Source organism: Antrostomus carolinensis, unplaced genomic scaffold (assembly GCF_000700745.2).
Source record: "Antrostomus carolinensis isolate BGI_N321 unplaced genomic scaffold, ASM70074v2 scaffold4782, whole genome shotgun sequence".
In the NCBI taxonomy this organism is placed as follows: domain Eukaryota; kingdom Metazoa; phylum Chordata; class Aves; order Caprimulgiformes; family Caprimulgidae; genus Antrostomus; species Antrostomus carolinensis.
This window is the reverse complement of record NW_010301451.1, coordinates 25,889-46,090: the sequence shown is the minus strand read 5'-3', so window position 1 is coordinate 46,090 and position 20,202 is coordinate 25,889. Positions and strand designations below refer to the sequence as shown.

At 38.7% G+C, this 20,202-nt stretch overlaps 1 protein-coding gene across 1 annotated transcript in view; it reads left to right on the top strand.

Moving 5' to 3' along the window:
• Nucleotides 1–20,202, top strand: part of MPDZ (multiple PDZ domain crumbs cell polarity complex component) — a gene marked incomplete at its 5' end in the record, with an annotated part of 42,078 nt that overhangs the window by 8,426 nt on the left and 13,450 nt on the right. Inside the window, 13 exons of the mRNA XM_029083875.1 lie at nucleotides 4,107–4,217; nucleotides 4,746–4,829; nucleotides 5,981–6,002; nucleotides 7,376–7,479; nucleotides 8,674–8,745; nucleotides 11,462–11,621; nucleotides 12,221–12,417; nucleotides 14,261–14,352; nucleotides 14,629–14,719; nucleotides 15,061–15,141; nucleotides 16,206–16,298; nucleotides 16,391–16,465; nucleotides 17,901–18,078. Of these exons, the coding sequence (XP_028939708.1) occupies nucleotides 4,107–4,217; nucleotides 4,746–4,829; nucleotides 5,981–6,002; nucleotides 7,376–7,479; nucleotides 8,674–8,745; nucleotides 11,462–11,621; nucleotides 12,221–12,417; nucleotides 14,261–14,352; nucleotides 14,629–14,719; nucleotides 15,061–15,141; nucleotides 16,206–16,298; nucleotides 16,391–16,465; nucleotides 17,901–18,078 (1,360 nt within the window). The remainder of the gene's footprint in view (nucleotides 1–4,106; nucleotides 4,218–4,745; nucleotides 4,830–5,980; nucleotides 6,003–7,375; nucleotides 7,480–8,673; nucleotides 8,746–11,461; nucleotides 11,622–12,220; nucleotides 12,418–14,260; nucleotides 14,353–14,628; nucleotides 14,720–15,060; nucleotides 15,142–16,205; nucleotides 16,299–16,390; nucleotides 16,466–17,900; nucleotides 18,079–20,202) is intronic.

Sequence of the window (20,202 nt, the reverse complement as noted above, 5' to 3'; positions counted from 1 at the left end):
GTTCTACCTGCCTGTTTTAAAGCTAGCATGTGTAAGAAAAAGCTTAAGTCTGGTGAAGCAAAAAGGTTGTACCTTTGCATATTGACTAGCAACAGAAATGGCCAGTGAATGGCAAATAATGCAAATAAATGCCAAGCTTGATTCCCTCTTAAACCTTAGTCAGATCACATCATTCTTGTGTATCTTGTGCAGGAATTAAGGGAGACATAGTTTTTTACCTGCTGACATGAAGAATCATAGAATGGTTTGAGTTGGAAGGGACCTTAAAGATCACCTAGTTCCAACCCCCCTGCCATGAGCAGGGACATCTTCCACTAGACCAGGTTTTTCAAAGCCCTATCCAACCTGGCCTTGAACACTTCCAGGGAGAGGGCATCCACAGCTTCTCTGGGCAACCTATTCCAGTGTCTGACCACCCTCACACTGGAATAGGTTGTCCAAGAAAGTTGGATTTGATACAGAAGAAGTTAAGAGCATGGTGCTCATGCCTGAGGATAGGGTAACCAGTGGTGTGGCAGGGAGGAATTTATCTAGGTTTCTCTTCTGCTTAGACAATCCTGTGCTCATGCAGCCGCTTCTGCTTTCTTGCTTAAAGCTATTGAAGAATGAACATACTGAAAGGATTTTATCTTTCCTGTGATGTTTATCAATAAGTCAGACAGTATCCTGTCTCCAGTGTCAGGCCTTTAGGAACTGTACTTCTCTTTACCCTGCTGGATTTCCTTAGCTCACTGTCCATTAGTAAGAACATAACAAGCAGGGCGATAGAGATGGTGATTTTTTGCCTGGATCAGACTGAGCTTGCTTTACATGGTGATGCTTAAACTGCAGTTTACTGTCTGCTGCAAGATCCATGTAAAGGTTCTTGAAATAGTACCTTAGTGTAGGTATCACTTTCTACAGTAGGATGGAAGAGTTTTTGGTGTATAACAACTTGGGAGGTGGAATTTTGCTTGCTGGCCACAAAGTTAAAAAACATTCATTATATCTGAATACTTGGATTTTTACGAAAGCACTACTTTTCTCTGACGGTGATGCTTGCAGAAGTTGGAGTGGATGAGTTTAAATTAAGTAACTAATGCTGTGTTAATGTAACTGTTTCTGAATTAATTATTTCAGTTTCTCAAGTTGTGGCCTATCTAAGCTTTTCATAGTATCATAGAATAATTTGATTGGAAAAGACCATTACGATAATCTAGTCCAACCGTAAACCTAGCATTGCCAAGTTCACCCCTAAAGTACATCCCTAAGTACCTCAGCTACCCATCTTTTAAATAACTCCAGGGAGGGTGACTCCACCACTTCCCTGGGCAGCCTGTTCCGGTGTTTGACAACCCTTTCAGTGAATAAATTTTTCCTAATATCCAATGTAAACTTCTCCTGGAGCAACTTAAGGCCATATTCTTTTGTCCTGTCACTTCTTATTTGGGAGAAGAGACGGACACCCATCTCACTACACCCTCCTTTCAGGGAGTTGTAGAGAGCAATTATGTCTCCACTCAGCCTCCTTCTGACTAAATAATCCCAGTTCCCTCAGCCACTCCTCATAAGACTTGTTCTCCAGCCCCATCACCAGCTTAATTGCCCTTCTTTGGACATGCTCCAGCAACTCAATGTCCTTCTTGTAGTGAGGGGCCCAAAAATGGACACAGTACCTGAGGTGCAGCCTCACCAGTGCTGAGTACAGGGGCACAATCACTTCCCAACTCCTGCTGGTCACACTATTCGTGATACAGGCCAGGGTGCTGTTGGCCTTCTTGGCCACCTGAGCACACTGCTGGCTCATGTTCAGCCGACTGTCGACCAACAACCCCAGATCCTTTTCCACCAGGCAGCTTTCCAGCCATTCTTCCCCAAGCCTGTAGTGTTGAATGGGGTTGTTGTGAACAAAGTGCAGGACCTGGCACTGATCGTTGTTAAAACTCATACCATTGGCCTCAGCCCATTGATCCAACCTGTCCCGATTCCTCTGCAGAGGCTTCCTACACTCAAGCAGATTAACACTCCCACCAAGCTTGGTGTCATCTGCACTTAATGAGGGTGCACTCTATGCCCTCATCGAGAGCGTTGATAAAGATACTAAACAGAGTTGACCCCAACACTGAGCCCTGGGGAACACCACTTGTGACCAGCCACCAAGTGGCTTTAACTCCGTTCACCACAATTCTCTGGGCTCAGCCATGCAGCCAGTTTTTTACCCAGCAAAGAGCGCACCTCTCTAAGCCTTGAGCCACCAGCTTCTCTAGAAGAACGCTGTGGGAGGGTGTCAGAGGCCTTGCTAAAGCCCAGGCAGACAACATCCACAGCCTTACCCTCTCCCACTAGGCAGGTCACCTGATCATAGAAGGAGATTGGGTTGGTCAAGTGGGACCTGCCTTTCATGGACCCATGCTGGCTGGGCCTGATTGCCTGGCTGTCCTGAATATGCTGCGTAAATGCACTGAAGATGAACTGCTCCATGATCTTCCCTGGTACAGAGGTCAGTCTGACAGATGTGTAGCTCCCTGGAGCCTCCTTCTGGCTCTTCTTGTAGATGGGCATCACATTGGCAAGCCTCCAGTCTTCTGGGACCTCCGGACTGCTGATAAATGATGGAGAGTGGCTTGGCAAGTTCCTCTGCCAGCTCCCTCAGTACTCTTGGATGGATCCTGTCTGGCCCCATAGACTTGTGAGTGTTCAGGTGGTGTAGCAGGTCATAAACAGCTTCTTCCCGAATTATGGGGGGTTTATTTTGTTCTCCATCCCCATTTTCCAGCTCAGGGGGCTGGATACCCTGAGGATAACTGATCTGGCTATTAAAAGACTGAGGTAAAGAAGGCATTTATTTCTTCAGCCTTTCCCTCATGCTTGGTGGTTATGTTGCCCTCTGGATCCAATAAAGGATGGAGATTCTCCTTGCCTCTCTTTTTGTTATTAATGTATTTGTAAAAACACTTTTTGTTATCTCTAACAACAGTTGCCAGCTTGAGTTCTAGCTGGGCTTTTGCCTTTCTAATTTTCTCTCTGCATAACCTATCGAGATCCCTGTACTCTTCTTGAGTTGCCTGACCCTTCTTCCAGGGATGACAACCTCTCCTTTTTTTCCTGAGACCCAGCAAGAGCTCCCTGTTTAGCTCTCTCTACTAGTACTTACAGTATTTCAGACATGGGGAGTCAGAGAGCCTTAGTGTTATTGCTCAGTTCCTCATCAGTGTAGAATTTTCTCTCTCAGATTGTTTTTGTTCTCTCTTTATTTACATTGGGTGGTTAAGGTAGGATTAGACAATTAAAAAGGTAGGGGTAATCCTAATTATATAACTGTGTGCAAGAATTGCCACTAACAAATAACCTTTCTGTGTTAGCTTCTAGCTTTTATTATGGTCGTTGTGAGAATGCTTTACTGATGCTAACCTCATCATAACATTGTTCTTTCCTGCTCACAAGATAAACTGTTTTACACATTAGTACATACAAAGGCATGAAGAAAAGCAACCAGAAAAAAAATTGTCCTTAGCTATCCTTTGTAAATGCTGTCTTCTAGAAGAGAGAAAGCTTTTCAGCTCTTACCTAAAAATGTAACTTCTGGGGAAAGTGTCTAGTTGCTAAATTGTTTTTTTTGTTGTTTTTTTTTTTTTTTTAAAAGGGGGGGGATGAAAAGAAGGGGGGGAAAAAAGTACACTATACTGACATAATACCCCATAATGAAAGACCCTGCAGCATCTTACAAGTTTCAGTTTGTAAATCTCATAAAGTCATGGGAGGTAGGTTATTCTGAGTATTTACAGGAAGCAGTATTTGGCAAGTGCTACCACTCTCTTCAGATTACTTTATCTCTTATTATCATATCTCTTCTGTTGCCTGTGGGAAAACGTATGGAACGTGAACCAAGAATGTTGAAAAGCCTGTTTTTAAAACCATGGAGAATATTTATTTGATGTCCTTTTTTGTGCTCTTGGAAATTTCAAACCTGCGTGTGAAGGGACCTCAAGCCAAGTTGGTAGAAACCTTTCCACCAGTAATGGAAGTTTGGGCTTAGGTTTTAGTCAGAGTTCCCTAATTAAAACCCAGAGCTGACTCATGATTCTTGTAGCTTCTTGCAATGTTAAGATGAGGCCTTCCAATTACAGGTGGATGGAATTGACCTCAGAGATGCCAGCCATGAACAAGCTGTGGAAGCCATACGGAAGGCAGGCAATCCTGTAGTCTTTATGGTACAGAGCATTATAAGCAGACCAAGGGTAAGCATAAAGAAAATAAAAAGAGTTATAATACATAGTGATAGATGAACCAAGTGTTCAAGGTGGTGGTGTTTGGGAATGGGATGTTTAATCCTCAAAGTTCCATCTCAGCTATTTTGGGAACAAGGATTTGATTTAAGTATTATTTCCATTTAGAATGAAATCGATTTGGATTTGGAATTACCCTCCAGCACGCCGTCCTCAAAACTATTTTGAAAAGCCTCAAGAAAGATAATTTGTTGGGGGGCAGAGTAGGAGTCTAACTAAAACCATCTCTTAGAGATTGACAGCATGTCTGAGGAGCGCATGCAGAAATACAGCACCTGTTAAAAAATTCATTGGACATTAATGAAAGGACCTAGAAGTACACGGAAGTTTTCCGTCACTAAGCTGCATGGACATTGCAGACAAAAGCTACTGAGCTTTAATAAAAGTTGCTTACATCACTAGAAACTAAATTTCCTCATTGTAGAGTCTGTGTAAGCTGCATGTTTATTTACTAGTTGTCTCATAACTCTTGTTCCCCAGCCAGAGTCTCTTTATAGCCCTTCTTCAGCTTCTGCTCCCTGTGAGCAGAAAACTACTAACCCATTTTATCATCAGTCATCTAAGGTAAAGTTGCATGAAAAACCTCTACTGAATTATTGATACATAAGCTACTAAAGTACGGCTTTTGCATTTGCTGTGATGTGAACAAAATTGCCTCTGCTGAATGTTTAGGCCAGTTTGAGATGGGAATGATGCCATTACTTTTTCACAACTTACTTTTATTTAGGAAATGTTCCTTTGCTATTTTTAATTTTAGTTCTGTGTTCTCTTTATTTTCCAACTGTTAAGCTTGTGGTTATTTCTTGGCTGTTTATTAACAAGCCCTTATTTCTCTGTAAGCAGAAACATTGCAAATGCTCTTACTGTATACATGCATTGTGATCTTTGTAAATGACATTATATTTATTGTCTTCCTCTTTTGAAACTTGCATCTGTTCTTTATAGTAAGATCTTATAAGGGAATTTTCTGCCTTCATTCTTTTGCAGTCACCCAGATAGCTATCTGCCTGCACACTGTAGCTATATTTAATATGCTACAGGTATGTATTTAGCCAGGCAGTCAGTTGAAGGTGACATATTGCTAATGAGTCAGTTTCTTCCCCTTTGTTTTTTTTTTTAATTCAGGCTGCTGTAGTAGTTAAAGAGATTCTGAGTGTACTCCAGAATAGCCACAAATAATGCAAATGGGCTGTGAAAATCTAGTTTTGCTAACAAGCAGTTATCCATCAAATCTGTCTTGCATACTGATACTGCTCTTGGTATTTCTGAGTAAAAATTAATCTATCACCATGATTATGGTCGCAGATAATTTGTTACAGCATTGATTGTGCTATATGAATTGCTAGGTAGTTTTTGATACCTTAGCATCCTGGACATATTAATAAAATGCTGAATGCAAATTAGTTGAAAAAAGAAAGTTATTTTAGGTTTTGTTTCGGGGAAAAAAACCCCAACAAACGGTAAAAGGAAAAATACCCTTTAATTTAGCATTTGCTTTTCTTGTCCTAGACTGCAAGAAAGAATGCTAAACCTTTTTAAGCAATCTCAAATGCTCCATGTTTTATCATGGTAGGCAGCCCATATTAATATAATGCTGTTGCATGGATTAGAAGTCGAGCTAGCCGTAGTATTTTAGGTGCTATACCATCATGAAAAAATACAAAAGGCAAGATTTTTAATTACTGTGGCTGTTATTTTGCTTTCTCTTTTACTAGGATTTCACTGTTTGTATACGAAATGTTTGTGATGCTTATTTTAGTTGCTTAAAATTTCATCAAGGTACAATTTAAAATTTTATGCAGATGACAAATGTAATGTTTAAAGTGTAATAGGATTATTACACTGACAAATTACTTTTCCCAAACTCCCTTTATAAAATACAAAATCAAGTGTGAATCACATGTGTAAACAGACAATCTTCTTGTACTGCAGGAAAACTGCCTGTTAACATTGAGTGACTTGCCAGTGAAGAAGCCTTGTTCATGCACAGCTCTTTCTCATTGCTGAAGATCCTGTAGAACCAAGGCATATGTTGTCTTACCAAATTACCTTACTTCTTGCAAAATGATATTTGTGAATAAATGTTTAGGGATGCATTTTCTGTTTTCTGGAGCATTTAAAAAAAACCCACAAAACTTTAAGAAAATTTTTAAACCGCAACATATATCTGGATTAAAATACCATGATATAAATGTATCAGTTGATGCTGCAAGCCTTTCACATTCCTTTCACTATGCTTCTTATTTTCCAACACTGTTAAGCTTATAACCCCAAGACATTTAGGCAATTGCTAGATGGATACACCTAGTATAGAAATTACTTTTAAGTATGCATTGAACAGTGTTTCCAACATACTATACAAAATAAGAGCTGTTCCCTCTTTATTAAACAGGTTCTGATCTTGAAATAGGGTGCAGTACAAAAACTGCATAAGGAGTATAAATGATCCTTTAATTTTGTCTAAATATGAAAACTCTTTTTGCATTAAATAATAAGGAAGTACCTTGTCTTGTTTAAGTAGACCAGAGAATTTAGTTTCATTAAACTGTGAATTCAGAAAATTGTAGATGCACGCACACATGTGCAGTGATCTGTAAAAGTTATTACTAGATCTGAAGTCTTTTTAGAGGTGCCTAATTTTACTAAACCTTCTCTTTTGTGAAATACACAATGAATGTGTTACTACAAGAGGTGAGACAAATTATGAGAATTAATCTGTTGTTTTCAAAATAAAACTAAACCTACTACATTATTACAAAGACATCGTGTTTATTCTAATCCAGAAATCCACAATTTCATAAATAACTAATGTGTAAGAGTATCCCATATGCTGCAAAGCTTAGACAAAATTTTACAAATATCACAGCAGGTAAATTTTCTGTTGTTCATGCTGCTGAATTCTGCACTTTTTGCACTTTGTGGGCTAGAACAGGTATGAGGAGTGGTGCTTTTCCTCTACGCTATACTAAACATATCTGATACAAACACAGGGCAAACACAGTTTTGCTTACCTTCACACACCTGCAGTAAAGTTCAAGTGGACCTTGTTTGGTTAGCGCAAACTGCTAAATGAAAATGTTTTTGCTTTGTTTCTATTATGTTTTCCTTTTAAAACCCTGCCGTGCCTTTCCCACAGAATGGTGTTTTCTGTAGGCCAGGTGTCTTCAGCAGCACTAATCCGTTTGCTGATTTTTCTCAGTTCAACTCTAACAAGGTTGGATTATGACACTATCTACTTTTGACTTAACAAATATTGTATGTGTGCTTCTTTGCCATTAGTGTCTCTCTGCATTTAAGTTCTTTTATACCAGTTTGAATAAAATACTGTGCTGATGAGAGTAGAAATTCTGTGTAGTGAATTAAAAAGACACAGACGCACATGCACATAGAAGAGTTTTGAAGAAGTTAAAAAATGGCAGCACTATTAATCATAACCACTAAATCTGATCTATCTGAGCTACCAAAGGAGTAGGTTCTCAATTTCAAAATCAGTACCTGTGGTATATGTTTAAATATCCACCTGAGTGTATCTCTCTCATCAGCGTGAGGTGTTTTGCTACTATGTACTTAATTTTCTTTTTGTGGTTAGGACTTTCCAGCTCTGGTATCTCTTTTTTCTTTTTGCATGAAAAAAAATAAATATTGGCAGCTTTAATTTTATAATGCTGAAACTGTTTCTTGAAAATTCTTTTAATGCACCATGGACAGGATGCTGACTTCTTTGGAAATATGAAAAAAGCTAGATTTTTTTTTTTTTTTTGTGGTTAATACTTATCATGTTATTCATATTGGGAACAGAGTTAACTCTAACACTAAATAAGGCTTAATTCTTATATGCATGCATTTCTAATTTAATAAAATAATTTCTGTCTGGTTATACACCTTGGGAGTGGAGTGACTGTGCCCTTTGTCTGTTTTCCCATGTTGTCAAAAATATCAACTGTACAATGAACATTTCTGGTATGATATGTGGTGTATAATTGCCTGTGTGTTTTTGAAATCTGTCTTTGTGTTTGTTGCAGTTCTGAGGAAAGGAAGTAGAAGTGTAACATAAACTATGGCTTGCGTTTTCTATATTTTCAAAAGTACTTCTGAAACAAATTGCACATATTTTAGAGAAAACCTAATGTTTTCGCAGTTTCTGCGCAGTACCTTTTTAACATTGTGATAAGAATGGCCTTGTGTCATCTCTACTTCTGCTGAACTGAGGTTCATGTACAGTAAGAAACTTTGCTGAATCAGGGTCCTTAATAACCCTGTAAATACTTTTGTCCATTTATAAATGGAGTTAATAAAGTTGCTGCAGTAAGTAAAATAAATCCATAATTGAAAATGAGTTACTCATTAATAATGCTTTGTAATGCCAAAGGTGCTGTAACATGTGGATTGCTGTTTTCTGTTACTGTAGGAAGTATCGAATCCAATTAGGGTTACCTTCCGTTATTCCCCAACTAACCCTTTTGCTCCCACACCATTCAAGGTTTGTCTTTATTCCAGTGAGTGGGTCCTACTGTATGTGTGCTGTACGTTTGTACATGGCCTGTGATACCTTCTGGAGTTCTGCTTCTTCCTCCACCTGTGCCTCCTTTGTTGAAAAGTGATACTGCTCCAAACTTGTTGCCAGTTGTGATATTTGCTTGGCTGTGATCTGAGTGACCGTGGTAGCCAAAAGGGTTCATGCACTGTTTGATGCTTTGCATTTTAAATGAAATACTGTACCATGGTGCACACAAAGTATTTCATGAATTAAGCATTTTAGATTTTTTTTTTTTTTGTCTGGCCCGATTCAGGGAACAAAAGTCTTATGTGTGTATAAACTATAGGGGCCAGCTTCTGCTGCTGGCACTGCATGTGTAGCAGGCTGAGTTCTGGAGGCAGGATGTGGTACCCTCTGCCTAAATGGCATTGTAACACCCTTTTTACCCTTCTCTTTACCAAAGAAGCCTTGCTTTTACTTTTGTTTCAGCATTTCCTTACCCATCAGATGTGCAGATATATGTATATGTGCACAGAGGTACTGAAAGAAGCATTTTTACGTCCATCAGGTTATGGTGGCTGCAGTTCATAAGTGCTAGCCATACATCCACCTTATTGATCTTCCACACATCCTTGACAACAATTTTTTATGTTTTCTTTTTGGACATGTTTTTTTTAATTTTGCAAAGTTCTTGGGACACTGCCATTTACCAAGAGTACCACTAAAGTGATATGTTAATTTTGATTTTAAAACAAAGAGTGTACTATAACGTTTGCTGATATGGTCTGCTCTCACACTGTATTTCCTCATTTTTTCAGTATGTTTATGTAGCTTTCTAGTTAAAACTCTAGGAAGCATTCTGAAAAATTGTTTCTAGAACTACTCTCCCTTCACCTCTCCTTGAGGTAGAGGTCTCTCACCAGCATTTCTCCATGGTGGATGCATGAATTTTTGATTATGAAAAATCACTTTGAATGTTACTAAATAGTGTTTCCACGCTACTCTGATTCTGATGACTAACAGTGACTTTGCTAGAATTTTGCTCCTTCAGTTCAGGTTTGTGTCTGCCTTGTAACTGTTAGTGTTTTATTTGCATAATCTGTAAATAATTTCTATATGAACTTCAGTGATGCAAGGCATCATCTCAGCAGAATGTCATTGTCTTAGATTTGAAGCATAGATCAGTGTGACTGATATAATGATGCAGAAAATCATATAGCATTTATATGCATTTTTAATAAAAATGATTGGCTTGGGTGCCATACTAAAATTTCCCATACTTTTGACATTTAGTGACTTCTTAGTTAAACTTCAAGGACGAATTCCTGAACGAAATGAAAAACTTTTTCAAGCAGAATGAGACTGAAATGAGGCACTTGCATTTTCTTTAAATCTTTGGAATATACAGAGAATGAAGGTAACTCATTTTACCCGAGTGTTGGGACCTTCCTTAAATCTCAGTATGACTAAATCAGTAACTTTCTAGTTTTTTCAACACCTTCAATTTAAAGCAGATTGAAGTCTTGCAAGATGTATGTTACTCATTTCATTGTTGATGAAGAAATTGTCTCAGTGTTTTTGTCACCCAGAGACCCCATCTGAGATATGTGTTCAAACTTTTGCTAATGTAGATAATGAAAACTGAAATTATGAGAACAGGGTTATGAAGCCAGGGCAACACCTGAAAATCCTAGTGTTGGAAAAATATTTGGTTTTCATCTAAAGTTTTTGCTGTTCACATCAACAGCTGATCTGCCAAGTATCAAAGTCTCTTGGGCAGGCATAAACTTCAGAATGATGATATTCAGACACAAGTTTCTTGCCTACCTGTTTACTTTGAGCAAGCTAAAATAATATAAATTACAATTACTTAGCCAAATCCCTGATGAGAGCCCATATTCCTCGGGGAAACTGACTTGAATGGAGGCTTGCCAGATTGTCGATTTGGGTGTTTAGCCATTATATTGCAGTATTTATGTGTTTATACTTCTAAACTTTTTGTCAGTATGGATAGACCACATATGTCAAGGCCAAAATTATTTTTATTCCTTTGTGTAATCTATATCTTCCTTTATTTGATATCGACTGTACAGCTTATAGGAAACTAGTAAATAAGAGTGAAAAAGTCCAGTTACTGTGCAGTTACTGTGGATTTCTTCAGTCTTCTTCTTTTTTTTTTTTTTTTTTTTTTTTTTTTTTTTTTTTTTAAAAAAAAAAATTCCTTTCTGTTAATATGCCAGTTACTTTATTTTTTTTCTGGAGGCATTTTTGAAGGCACCAATTTCTTTGTTCCTTTCCCTCTATTTGGCTTCCAAAGTATATGATAGGAAGAAATTATATTTGGTGGCTTTTAAAAATAAAATGAAGTAGAAGTCTTTTACAGATATGGCATTTAAAAAAAAATCACTTGAGTCTTTGTAAGAGACTTTCTGAAATGTAAAGTGGCACATAAAACTTTACTGAATTGGGCTTTTATTGTGATTCTGTTTGCTTCTGGATACATTTTGGAGTGGTGTTACGTCTTACCTTGCCTGGTGTTTGTTTCTGTCTTTGATCTCTTGCAGCCTTTCTGTGCTGTGTTATTAATTTAGAATTCCAACTGCTTGATATTTAAACTTCAAAGCCATAGTCATTGCTATTTTGACATTTTTTGTATACTAGTTTGCCCTACACAGAATCTATATCTGCTTAGCCACTGCATGTTTCTTACTCTCCACAGGCATTTGGTCAGTCTGATTTAGAGCCAGAAAAGACTTCGCTTTGTAACTTGCATCTGCCCCCTCCTTCAGCGTTTTCAGGAGTGAGCTGTGATGTTACACAGTCATCCTCTAGGGTCCCAGAGGATGTGGAGAAGGAGGATGAGTTTGGTTATAGCTGGAGTAAGTTTATCCTTTCTGATAATGTTTGATATATTCAATGTTGAAATAGCACTGTAGTAGAAGATATGGGGTGTTCAGTTGGAGCTACTTCATTCTCATGTGCTTCATGGTTTAAGTGTTAAGTGTTGCTATCAGCTTTCAGTTGTGCTTGGTCAGATGCTCATGGGGAAATATAAAATTATTTTGTTCTTCTTCATTGCACTCCAATCTCTGTTTTCCTCTGTGGTACAATTTCACTGCTTCACAAGCAGGGCTACTTGAAGAATTTCATTGTACTCTAGGTAACTGACAGCAGTGATTAATGTGATAGCTTCTGTTAGCTGAAGGTTTTACTGGAGGGAAGATTATTGCTTTTATGTGTGAAAAGTCTTTTTTTAAGAGAAGTTTTAATGTTTTATGAAGTTACAAGGAAAGCAAGAAACTAAAAATATTGTTATAAATCACCTAAGACTTAGTTTAAAAGAAAGTGTGGTGTACACTTAAAATTTACACATTCAGTTTGGGATACTGCCCACTGGACACTGATCTTGACTTCCTAGATGATTTGTGAAACTTTCTAATGTAAATCCAACCTCTACTGCCCACACTTTTACATTTAGAAAAGATCGTGCAGCGCTATGGAAATCTGCCAGGGGAGCTACACATGATTGAGCTGGAAAAAGGAAGGACAGGTCTGGGACTTAGTCTTGCTGGTAACAAAGACCGATCCAGGATGAGTGTCTTTATAGTGGGAATTGACCCAAATGGAGCAGCTGGCAAAGATGGCAGGTTACAGATTGCAGATGAGTTACTAGAGGTGAGTTTTTGCAATTTGTACTGAAACCCAAACATAGTCACTTAAAATGAACTAAAATGTTTGTTCCTTGCTGCAATATAGATGTTCTTCAGTGGACTTTGAAATCTCCAAGTTGTCCAACTTGACATCACTGTGTTACCAGATTATCATTCTGGTTTATGTCAAATAGTGAATGCAACTGGGATTTTTTTTCCCTAGTTATAGTAGTACTAAGTAAAAGTGTGTGTATTTAAAATGGATAAAAATGGGGGATAACAGCAGTTTTTGGGTTATGGAGATGTATGGAAGGACGATGCATTGTAGACTATGGAAAAAATTAAAGTCCTTTAGTCCATTCTTCTGTGGATTGCTCCAGACTTTCTGATTACACAGTTCGGTTGATGATACTTGCAGATGTATTCTCTGCTATAGCCATTCCTGTTCTTTCTGATAGCAGTGAGTAACATTGCCCTCAGAGAAATGCTGTGTATAACTGCAAAACTGTGTATGGAGGTGTTTGAGGATGCACTGGAGAAGTGGTACAGGGAGGGAATGGTGAGACTGAACAAAGCTTAGGGGAGACGCTGAGAGAGTAAATGATGTAGGTTGGCAGTTGGAGAGCAGGAGAGAAATTGAGGGTTTTGTGGCACTGTGGACCTAGTCTCAGGGCATGACCTGTTAGTTTCAGAGTCCAGTGTTACCTGCTAGCTGGTTCTCTTGAATCAGCTGAAACATCTGTTTTTAGAACCTTGATGTTGCAGATGCTGAGTATCCTCAGAACATGTTGAAACACATCTGTCTGAGTCTGCTCTCATATGATTTCTTGCTTACTCTCCATGCTGTAAACCTGCAAACTGATGCTAAGAGCTTATCTCACCATCTTCTGAGAGGAGACAGCTGTGACGGGCCATGCCCCATCCTCTGGCTGGGAGCCTGACTGTGGTTCTTCACAAGCTAGTAGCAAGCACTTGAAGTAACGTTGCATACAGATTGTTACTTCCAGTGTAAATGACAGGGCTCATTAACCCTGTGACCAAGTCTGATGGACACAGCCTGTTTGGGAGCTGAGGGGTTGCTGTTAAGCTTAACCCTCAGTTCAGTGTCTTGCATCAGTTTCTCACTGTGCACTGCTTCTCTGCTTCTATTAGTATTTCCTCTGTTGCATTATTTTCCCCTTGTGTAGGTCCAAGCTGTCCTTTTCCAGTCATTTCCCCTTTCTTAAAGTGGACTTCTTCACTGTAATTTTCCACTTTGAAGAGCAAATGCAACTAATAAAATGTGAATGAATAATGCCTTATTCTGCAAGTTCACACTGATACCTTGAACCATAACTGAATCATAGGAACTTCAAGAGGTTTCAGTCAGTCGACTCTCCTAAGTGAAGACAGTGATTGTTAGGTCAAATCTTGAGATGCACCAGTGTTCAGACTCCTGTGTATAAAGTGCCTGGCCCAGAGCTGAGATTTGATAAATAATAGCAGTCTTGTTGCTGGATATAAAAAATTAATTTGTTTGTTGTGGTTAGAATTTCCCTTGGCTCTGCTTTATCACCACATCCGTCATGAGGTGATCCACTCTATTTCTACTTGGCAAGCAGAAAAAGATGATGTGCCAAGTCAACCCAGTATAACTCGGAGAATGACATTTTTAGCACTGTGACAGTGTTAGTCTGACATTAAGCTATAAGGAATTTTTTGCTGGAAGAAGGGAGTGAAAACAGGACACAACATACTCTGTTATTTTCATAAAATTGCTGCTTTAGCCAGTGACGTGGGATAATGGATTTTTTTAAGGCTTAAAAATTAGCTAAAGTATAAAGAAACTAAATTATTTTTAGAAATAATTGCTACCTTCCTTTGTATAGATAAATGGGCAAATACTCTATGGAAGGACTCATCAGAATGCTTCCTCAATAATCAAATGTGCACCATCTAAAGTAAAAATAATATTTATCAGGTAAGTTCTAGTTAAAGATTTGTCTAAAAAGGGGTTTTTTTTAGTATGCTCAAGTGTTGCGCAGAGTGTTTCTCTTATTTTTAATTTTGGTGAGGTAGACGTGCTTTAGAACCCAGTTCTTACTAGTTACTAAATGTCTTGAGTTTTCTGTTTTGATATTTGTATTGTGGGTGCCAGAAATAAAGTAAAAGAAAGTGCTAGACTTAAACTTGTTCTAAGAAGTATGGGACTGTATTACTACATTCTTACTACATTCTTTAACTGAATCTGTTCTAGAAATAAAGACGCTGTAAATCAGATGGCTGTTTGCCCTGCAAAGTCAGTAGAGCCTTCACAGTGTACTTCAGGTACACTTCAACATCAAGAGGTAAATTTTTGTTTTTCTTATTTTATTGAGGTACTAATTTTGTTTTGGATAGAGAAGTACCCTGTCTGCTTAGCAAATACTACGAAACAAAAATAAATCCAAGGGAAAAACAAATGAGATTTTAGTAAAACTGTTAAATTTAGTACAGCTATCCTCAATTCTGGTTTATTTTATGTTCATCTAGACTCTGAAGGAAATCTAACATTCCCATGAATAGGGTTATAGCAGTTTAAAAGAATTCGGAAAATTATCAAATCCACTCTAAATGTTTGTGTGCTACTTTATTTTGCTGCAAAATGTTGAACATAGTTGCTCACAGGTATGTTTTCATTTTCTGTTAGATTGATACCAGTGCTGCAAACTCCAGTGCTTGTTCTGACTTCAGTTCATGTAAAAACATTCAGTATGTGGAACTCCCTAAGGTATGTTCTGAAAATTAAATTTGCATCAGCCACATTTGTATTCACTAGCTTTTTTTTGTAATGTAGTCAAACAAATGCAAGTCAGAATAGAGTTTTCTAGAAGTCTTCTCTTCCTATGTATGAATGCACCCCAAAGTTTTCCTGACACAATGACTGTCTTTGGCAACCTCATGAGTCTCTCTAACTTCATATAAATTTGCCAGTTGCTCTGCGTGTCTGGAAGAAGTCACCTCTCGTCCTATTTGCAGAACTTCTGTTAACCAGCTCCCGGTGGTGCCTCAAGTAGAATTCTTGCCTTAGTTGTTCAAAGCAAATGAATTAGCAGATTATAAGCACCAAACAACATGCATATTTAGTGGAAATTGTGCAGCTGGGGGAAAATGGCCAGGTGTTCTGAAACTATGAAGTTGCCAGATGAGGCTGGAAAAATTGCTGGTCCTGCGTATTAAAATGGAGAAGACAGTTGCATTCAGTGGACATAAGGATAGAGACCTGTGGACTGTTAGTTCTTTAGAAGGCGTCTAGCCTTCCGTTATTAACCAGGAGTATATCTTACAGATGATGGTATCTGGATGATTTAATTCTAGGTGAAAGCATTAGGGAGATTTCAGTCTTCCACAAACATTTACTGATTTAATGGGAAGAGCATACATTTTTCTGCCCTCTGTATTTTTCACCCCTGTGTGTATTTTTTCTGTGGTTTCAAATAATAAGTTTAAGCTATGTAATGAAATTTTATTTACCTCAGTTTACAGTTTCAAAATGTTTTTTGTTTCTTACTCCTATTTATTAATTCAACAACTGAATCACAGTTGACTTTGTAAGTTTTAAAGGAGCAGGTTTGAATTTGGAAGTATTTCAAATTTATCTTGGTAGACAATATACTGTTTGTAGGTTGGCAAAAATCTATTTCAGAAATAGATTCGTTTAAAATGAATTTATTGATGCATTGTGAAAACCCAAACTTTTGTTATGTCTGCAGGCTTCACTAGTTTTTAGAGAACGTATTCTAACATTTTGGTAAACACAGTACCTAACTATTTTCATTTTTCTGTTTGTCCCAGGATCAAGGAGGCTTTGGAATTGCCATTAGTGAAGAAGACACAATTAATGGAGTAGTTATTAAGAGCTTAACAGATCATGGTGCAGCAGCAAAGGTGTGAGAACATTTAAAATACAAATAGGGAGTTAAAAATTTTTTTTGGAGTGGGATCCAAGTCTCATGGTTTTTATTCTGTGTTGTTTCCAGGATGGACGAATCAAAGTTGGAGATCAGATCCTGGCAGTGGATGATGAAATTGTTGTGGGATATCCAGTAGAAAAGGTGCTTCTAAAGTGTCAGGAATGTTGCAGAAATCACACCTCTTAATGTAGAAAATGACTATGTCTTAAAAAAAAAAAGTGAGGTTTTCATTTTCAAAGCTGGCTAAAGACCCAAAGTTCTGGAGGCATTGTCTGGATAAGGAAACTACTGTAAAATAAGCTAAAACATGAATTTAAAGCTCAGGTGCTGTATTTTACATTAATGCACTACATGAAGTCTGCGTCTGTGCTACAAATGCAATTTTTTTTTTTTTTTTTTCCCTGTGGTTCATATGTGATGACTGAGAGGCACTTAGTTGTGGGATAAAAACCATGAACTGTCGCTTTATAATAACTTTTTATAGCTACTCAATTTTAAAAGAATTAGAACCAATAAAATTAATACATGTATGTTTACATGGATGAGTTGCATCAGTTGTAAATCAGGTTATGAACTGTTGCTTATACATGGAAAGTGCCTGTAATAATGGCCTCATTATATTTCAAACCTGATATTTCAACCATTTAAAGAAAACTATCTCCATTCCTAAATAACAAGATTTATTTCTAACTTCCAGCTCTGCAAACTCAATTTGGGTTCTGTAATGAATCAGGGAGGGAGGGCTTTTTTCTAGCGCCTGCCTTGCTACCAAGAAAAGTGATTCTTTAGGCATGGGAAGATTATTTTCTGTTTGTTAAAGGGGAGTTAGGAGCACGTCCATCTTACTCTTTGATGTGCTGCTATATCTGAAGCAGTAAATGAGTAAGAGATAGTGAAGTTCTCTGCAGGGAAGTAGGTAGGCTTTGGAAGAAGAGACAGAGAGACTTAAGTAATTTCTGCAAAGGCTTCTAATTCTACTGAAATGTAAATTCTCAGGAGGATTTAGTGTCTTCTGTGAGATGACAATAAATTTTGAGGGTTTTTCACTATCCCTTTAAACTAAATTTTGCATTACATGCTATTGTCCTTCTCTCCCTCCCATAGTTCAGTTAATATTTTCAGATTTTCCTTCTAGCTGTGCATCTGATTAAAGAGCTAGGATGTCAGCAGCACATTCGTTTAAATCAGTAGATGTTTTGGCATTGACTTCTGTGGGATCAGAATTCATCTCCGCCTAAGCATTAAAAGACAATACTAGTTTTCTGATTTTCCTATCAATTGTTATAAATACAGTATTTTGTCTAGGGAAGCCATAAAAAGACTATCACAGTCTCGTCTGGTGTATTTGGTGAAGATTCATGTAAGCTTCTTGATTAACATCAGACAGGTCTGGCCCACAGTTAACACCTATTGCTTTCTCTTATAAAAAATCAATATTTTTTTTTTCATTGCCAGGAAAACCTGCAGGATTGTGACTTGCAGCTCCAGTTTGCAGAACATTTCTTCTGCTTTATTTTTGTTTTACAACTAAACAGTCCAGTTACATTCTTCACCAGCTTTTCTCTCTGTCATTCAGTTCATTAGTCTTCTGAAGACATCCAAAACTATGGTGAGGCTTACAATCAGCTCAGCAGAGACAGATAGCCTGACTGCAGCACCAGTCCCTTCCAGCACTGCCCCAGAAGAGAGGAGGAATATGCAGCCACCAGCAACTGTCCCCTCTTCCAGTTCACCGGAACCAGAAGCAGTCAAAAGTAAGGTTCTCCTTGTGTGTCTGTCTCCCCTAGGGTTGTGACATAAAAATGAAGACCCAGCTTGTAAACAAGTTTTCTCTTTTTGTATGCACTCAGCTATCTTCTGAGTTTTATTTTCTAGTACTTTAAGATTACAGATCCTTCTAAATAAAGCTGGGATGTCCACACCAAAGACTTGCCTCTTGCTTTCCTACTGACCTGCTATAGAGGCAGGAGGATGGAGGCATTTCCTCTTCCTTCCCAAAGGTTGTGCAGCAGGTGCCTCTGTCATGGTTGTCTAGAACTAAGTGGGAGGCATTCCTTTAAATGAAGGAGAAAAGTTATGTCACCAGTCCTAGAACAGCGGAATGGTTGGCTGTCTTCCCATTTATGACTAGCCAGGTTTGACTCTTCCCTTTTAAAGTGGAGAGTCAAGATGCATCTGATTGATGATAGTTATTAGTTAAGCAACGTGCTACTCAGAAGCTAGTAATAACTTAATGGAGTAATGCATATCACAGTTGATATGTACATCACTGCAAATATTAGATTCATTTTTCTATTGCTTATTACTAGTAGTAGTATTGATTCGTAATTATACTATTATAAAGAAATCTTAAGAAACACATGAGAGACCTACTAGGTAGTAATTATATTGTCTTCCCTTCTGCATTTAGTTTTAGGGTAAAATCTATTGCTTTGTCCAAGTCTATCCCTTCCATCTCCAACTTGCCACAGCAAGACTCATGTATAAACAGCTGATGGAGATTTCAGCAGTGCTCCCTCCAGTATCCTGGTGATTTGTGACTGCAGCTTGGCTTCACTACCACTTAGAGCCATCCACAACCCAGCTGTTGGAAGATCTCCCTCCTCATCATTCTCTGATTGATTTTATAATTTATTTGACTTTCTTTTACCAAGCCTACCTTTTTGCTGTCCCTGCACCTTGTTTTCTCTGCACAGACTCCTTCCAAATAAGCAACCCATCCCTAACTACGTTTCCTCCATTGATCTAATTTCTACTACATCTCTACTCAACTTTGGTGTTTCCAGCAGTTCTGTGCAGACAATTTTTGGTCCAATACTGACGCAGCTATCTAGATGAGGTCAACCTTGCATACCAAGTCTCTCATTCGATTTTTTCAGTTCATGTATTTCATGTACATGTTATGTTTTCTGGAAAGAATCATTGTACTTAAGTGTTGACTCCCCTACTGTTGTGGTTTAGCTGCAGCTGGCAGCTAAGACCACTTGGCCACTCACTCACTCCTACCAGCTCTGGTGGCATTGGGAAGAGAAAATACAACAAAGGGTCTTGTGCATCAGGATAAGGGCAGGGGGAGATCACTCACCAGTTATGGTCATGGACAAAACAGACTCGACTTGGGGAAGGAAAAAAAAAAATCAGTTTAATTTGTTACCAGTCAGAGCAGGATAATGAGACATAAAAATACATCTTAAAACACCTTACCCCCACCCCTCCCTTCTTCCTGGGCTGAATCACTTTGCTCCCGATTCCTCTACCTCCTCTTCACCCAGTAGCACAGGGGGATGGGGAATAGGGGGTTGCAATCGGTTTGTCACACTTTGTTTCTGCTGCTTCTTTCTCCTCAGAGGAGGACTCCTCATACTTTTCTGTGCTCCAGTGTGGAGTCCCTCCCACGAGATGCAGTTCCTCACCAACTGCCCCAACTTTGGTCCGTCCCTCAGGCTGCAGTAGTTCAGAAACAGTCTGCTCTAGCACATGCTCCCCATGGACTCACTTCAGGTGTAGCCTCCTGCTACAGTGTGAAGTCCTCCACAGGCTGGAGTCAGACCTCTGCTCCGGCATGTCTCCTCCTCCTGGGTCCCTTGCTCCAACGCAAGGTCCTCCTGGGTCCCTTGCTCTAACATGACCTCCTTCTGGAGTCATGACCGCCTTTGGTAACAGCCTCCTGCTGTGATGTGGGGTCTTCCATGGACTGTAGGTGGGCATCTGCTCCACCATTGAACCTCCATGGGCTGCAGGGGGACAACCTACCATCTCACCATGGGCTGCAGGAGAATCTCTGCTCCGGCACACCTCCTCACCCTCCTCCTTCACTGACTTGGGTGTCTGCGTAGTTATCTCTCTCACAACCTCCTCCTCCCTCCTCTGCAGATTGT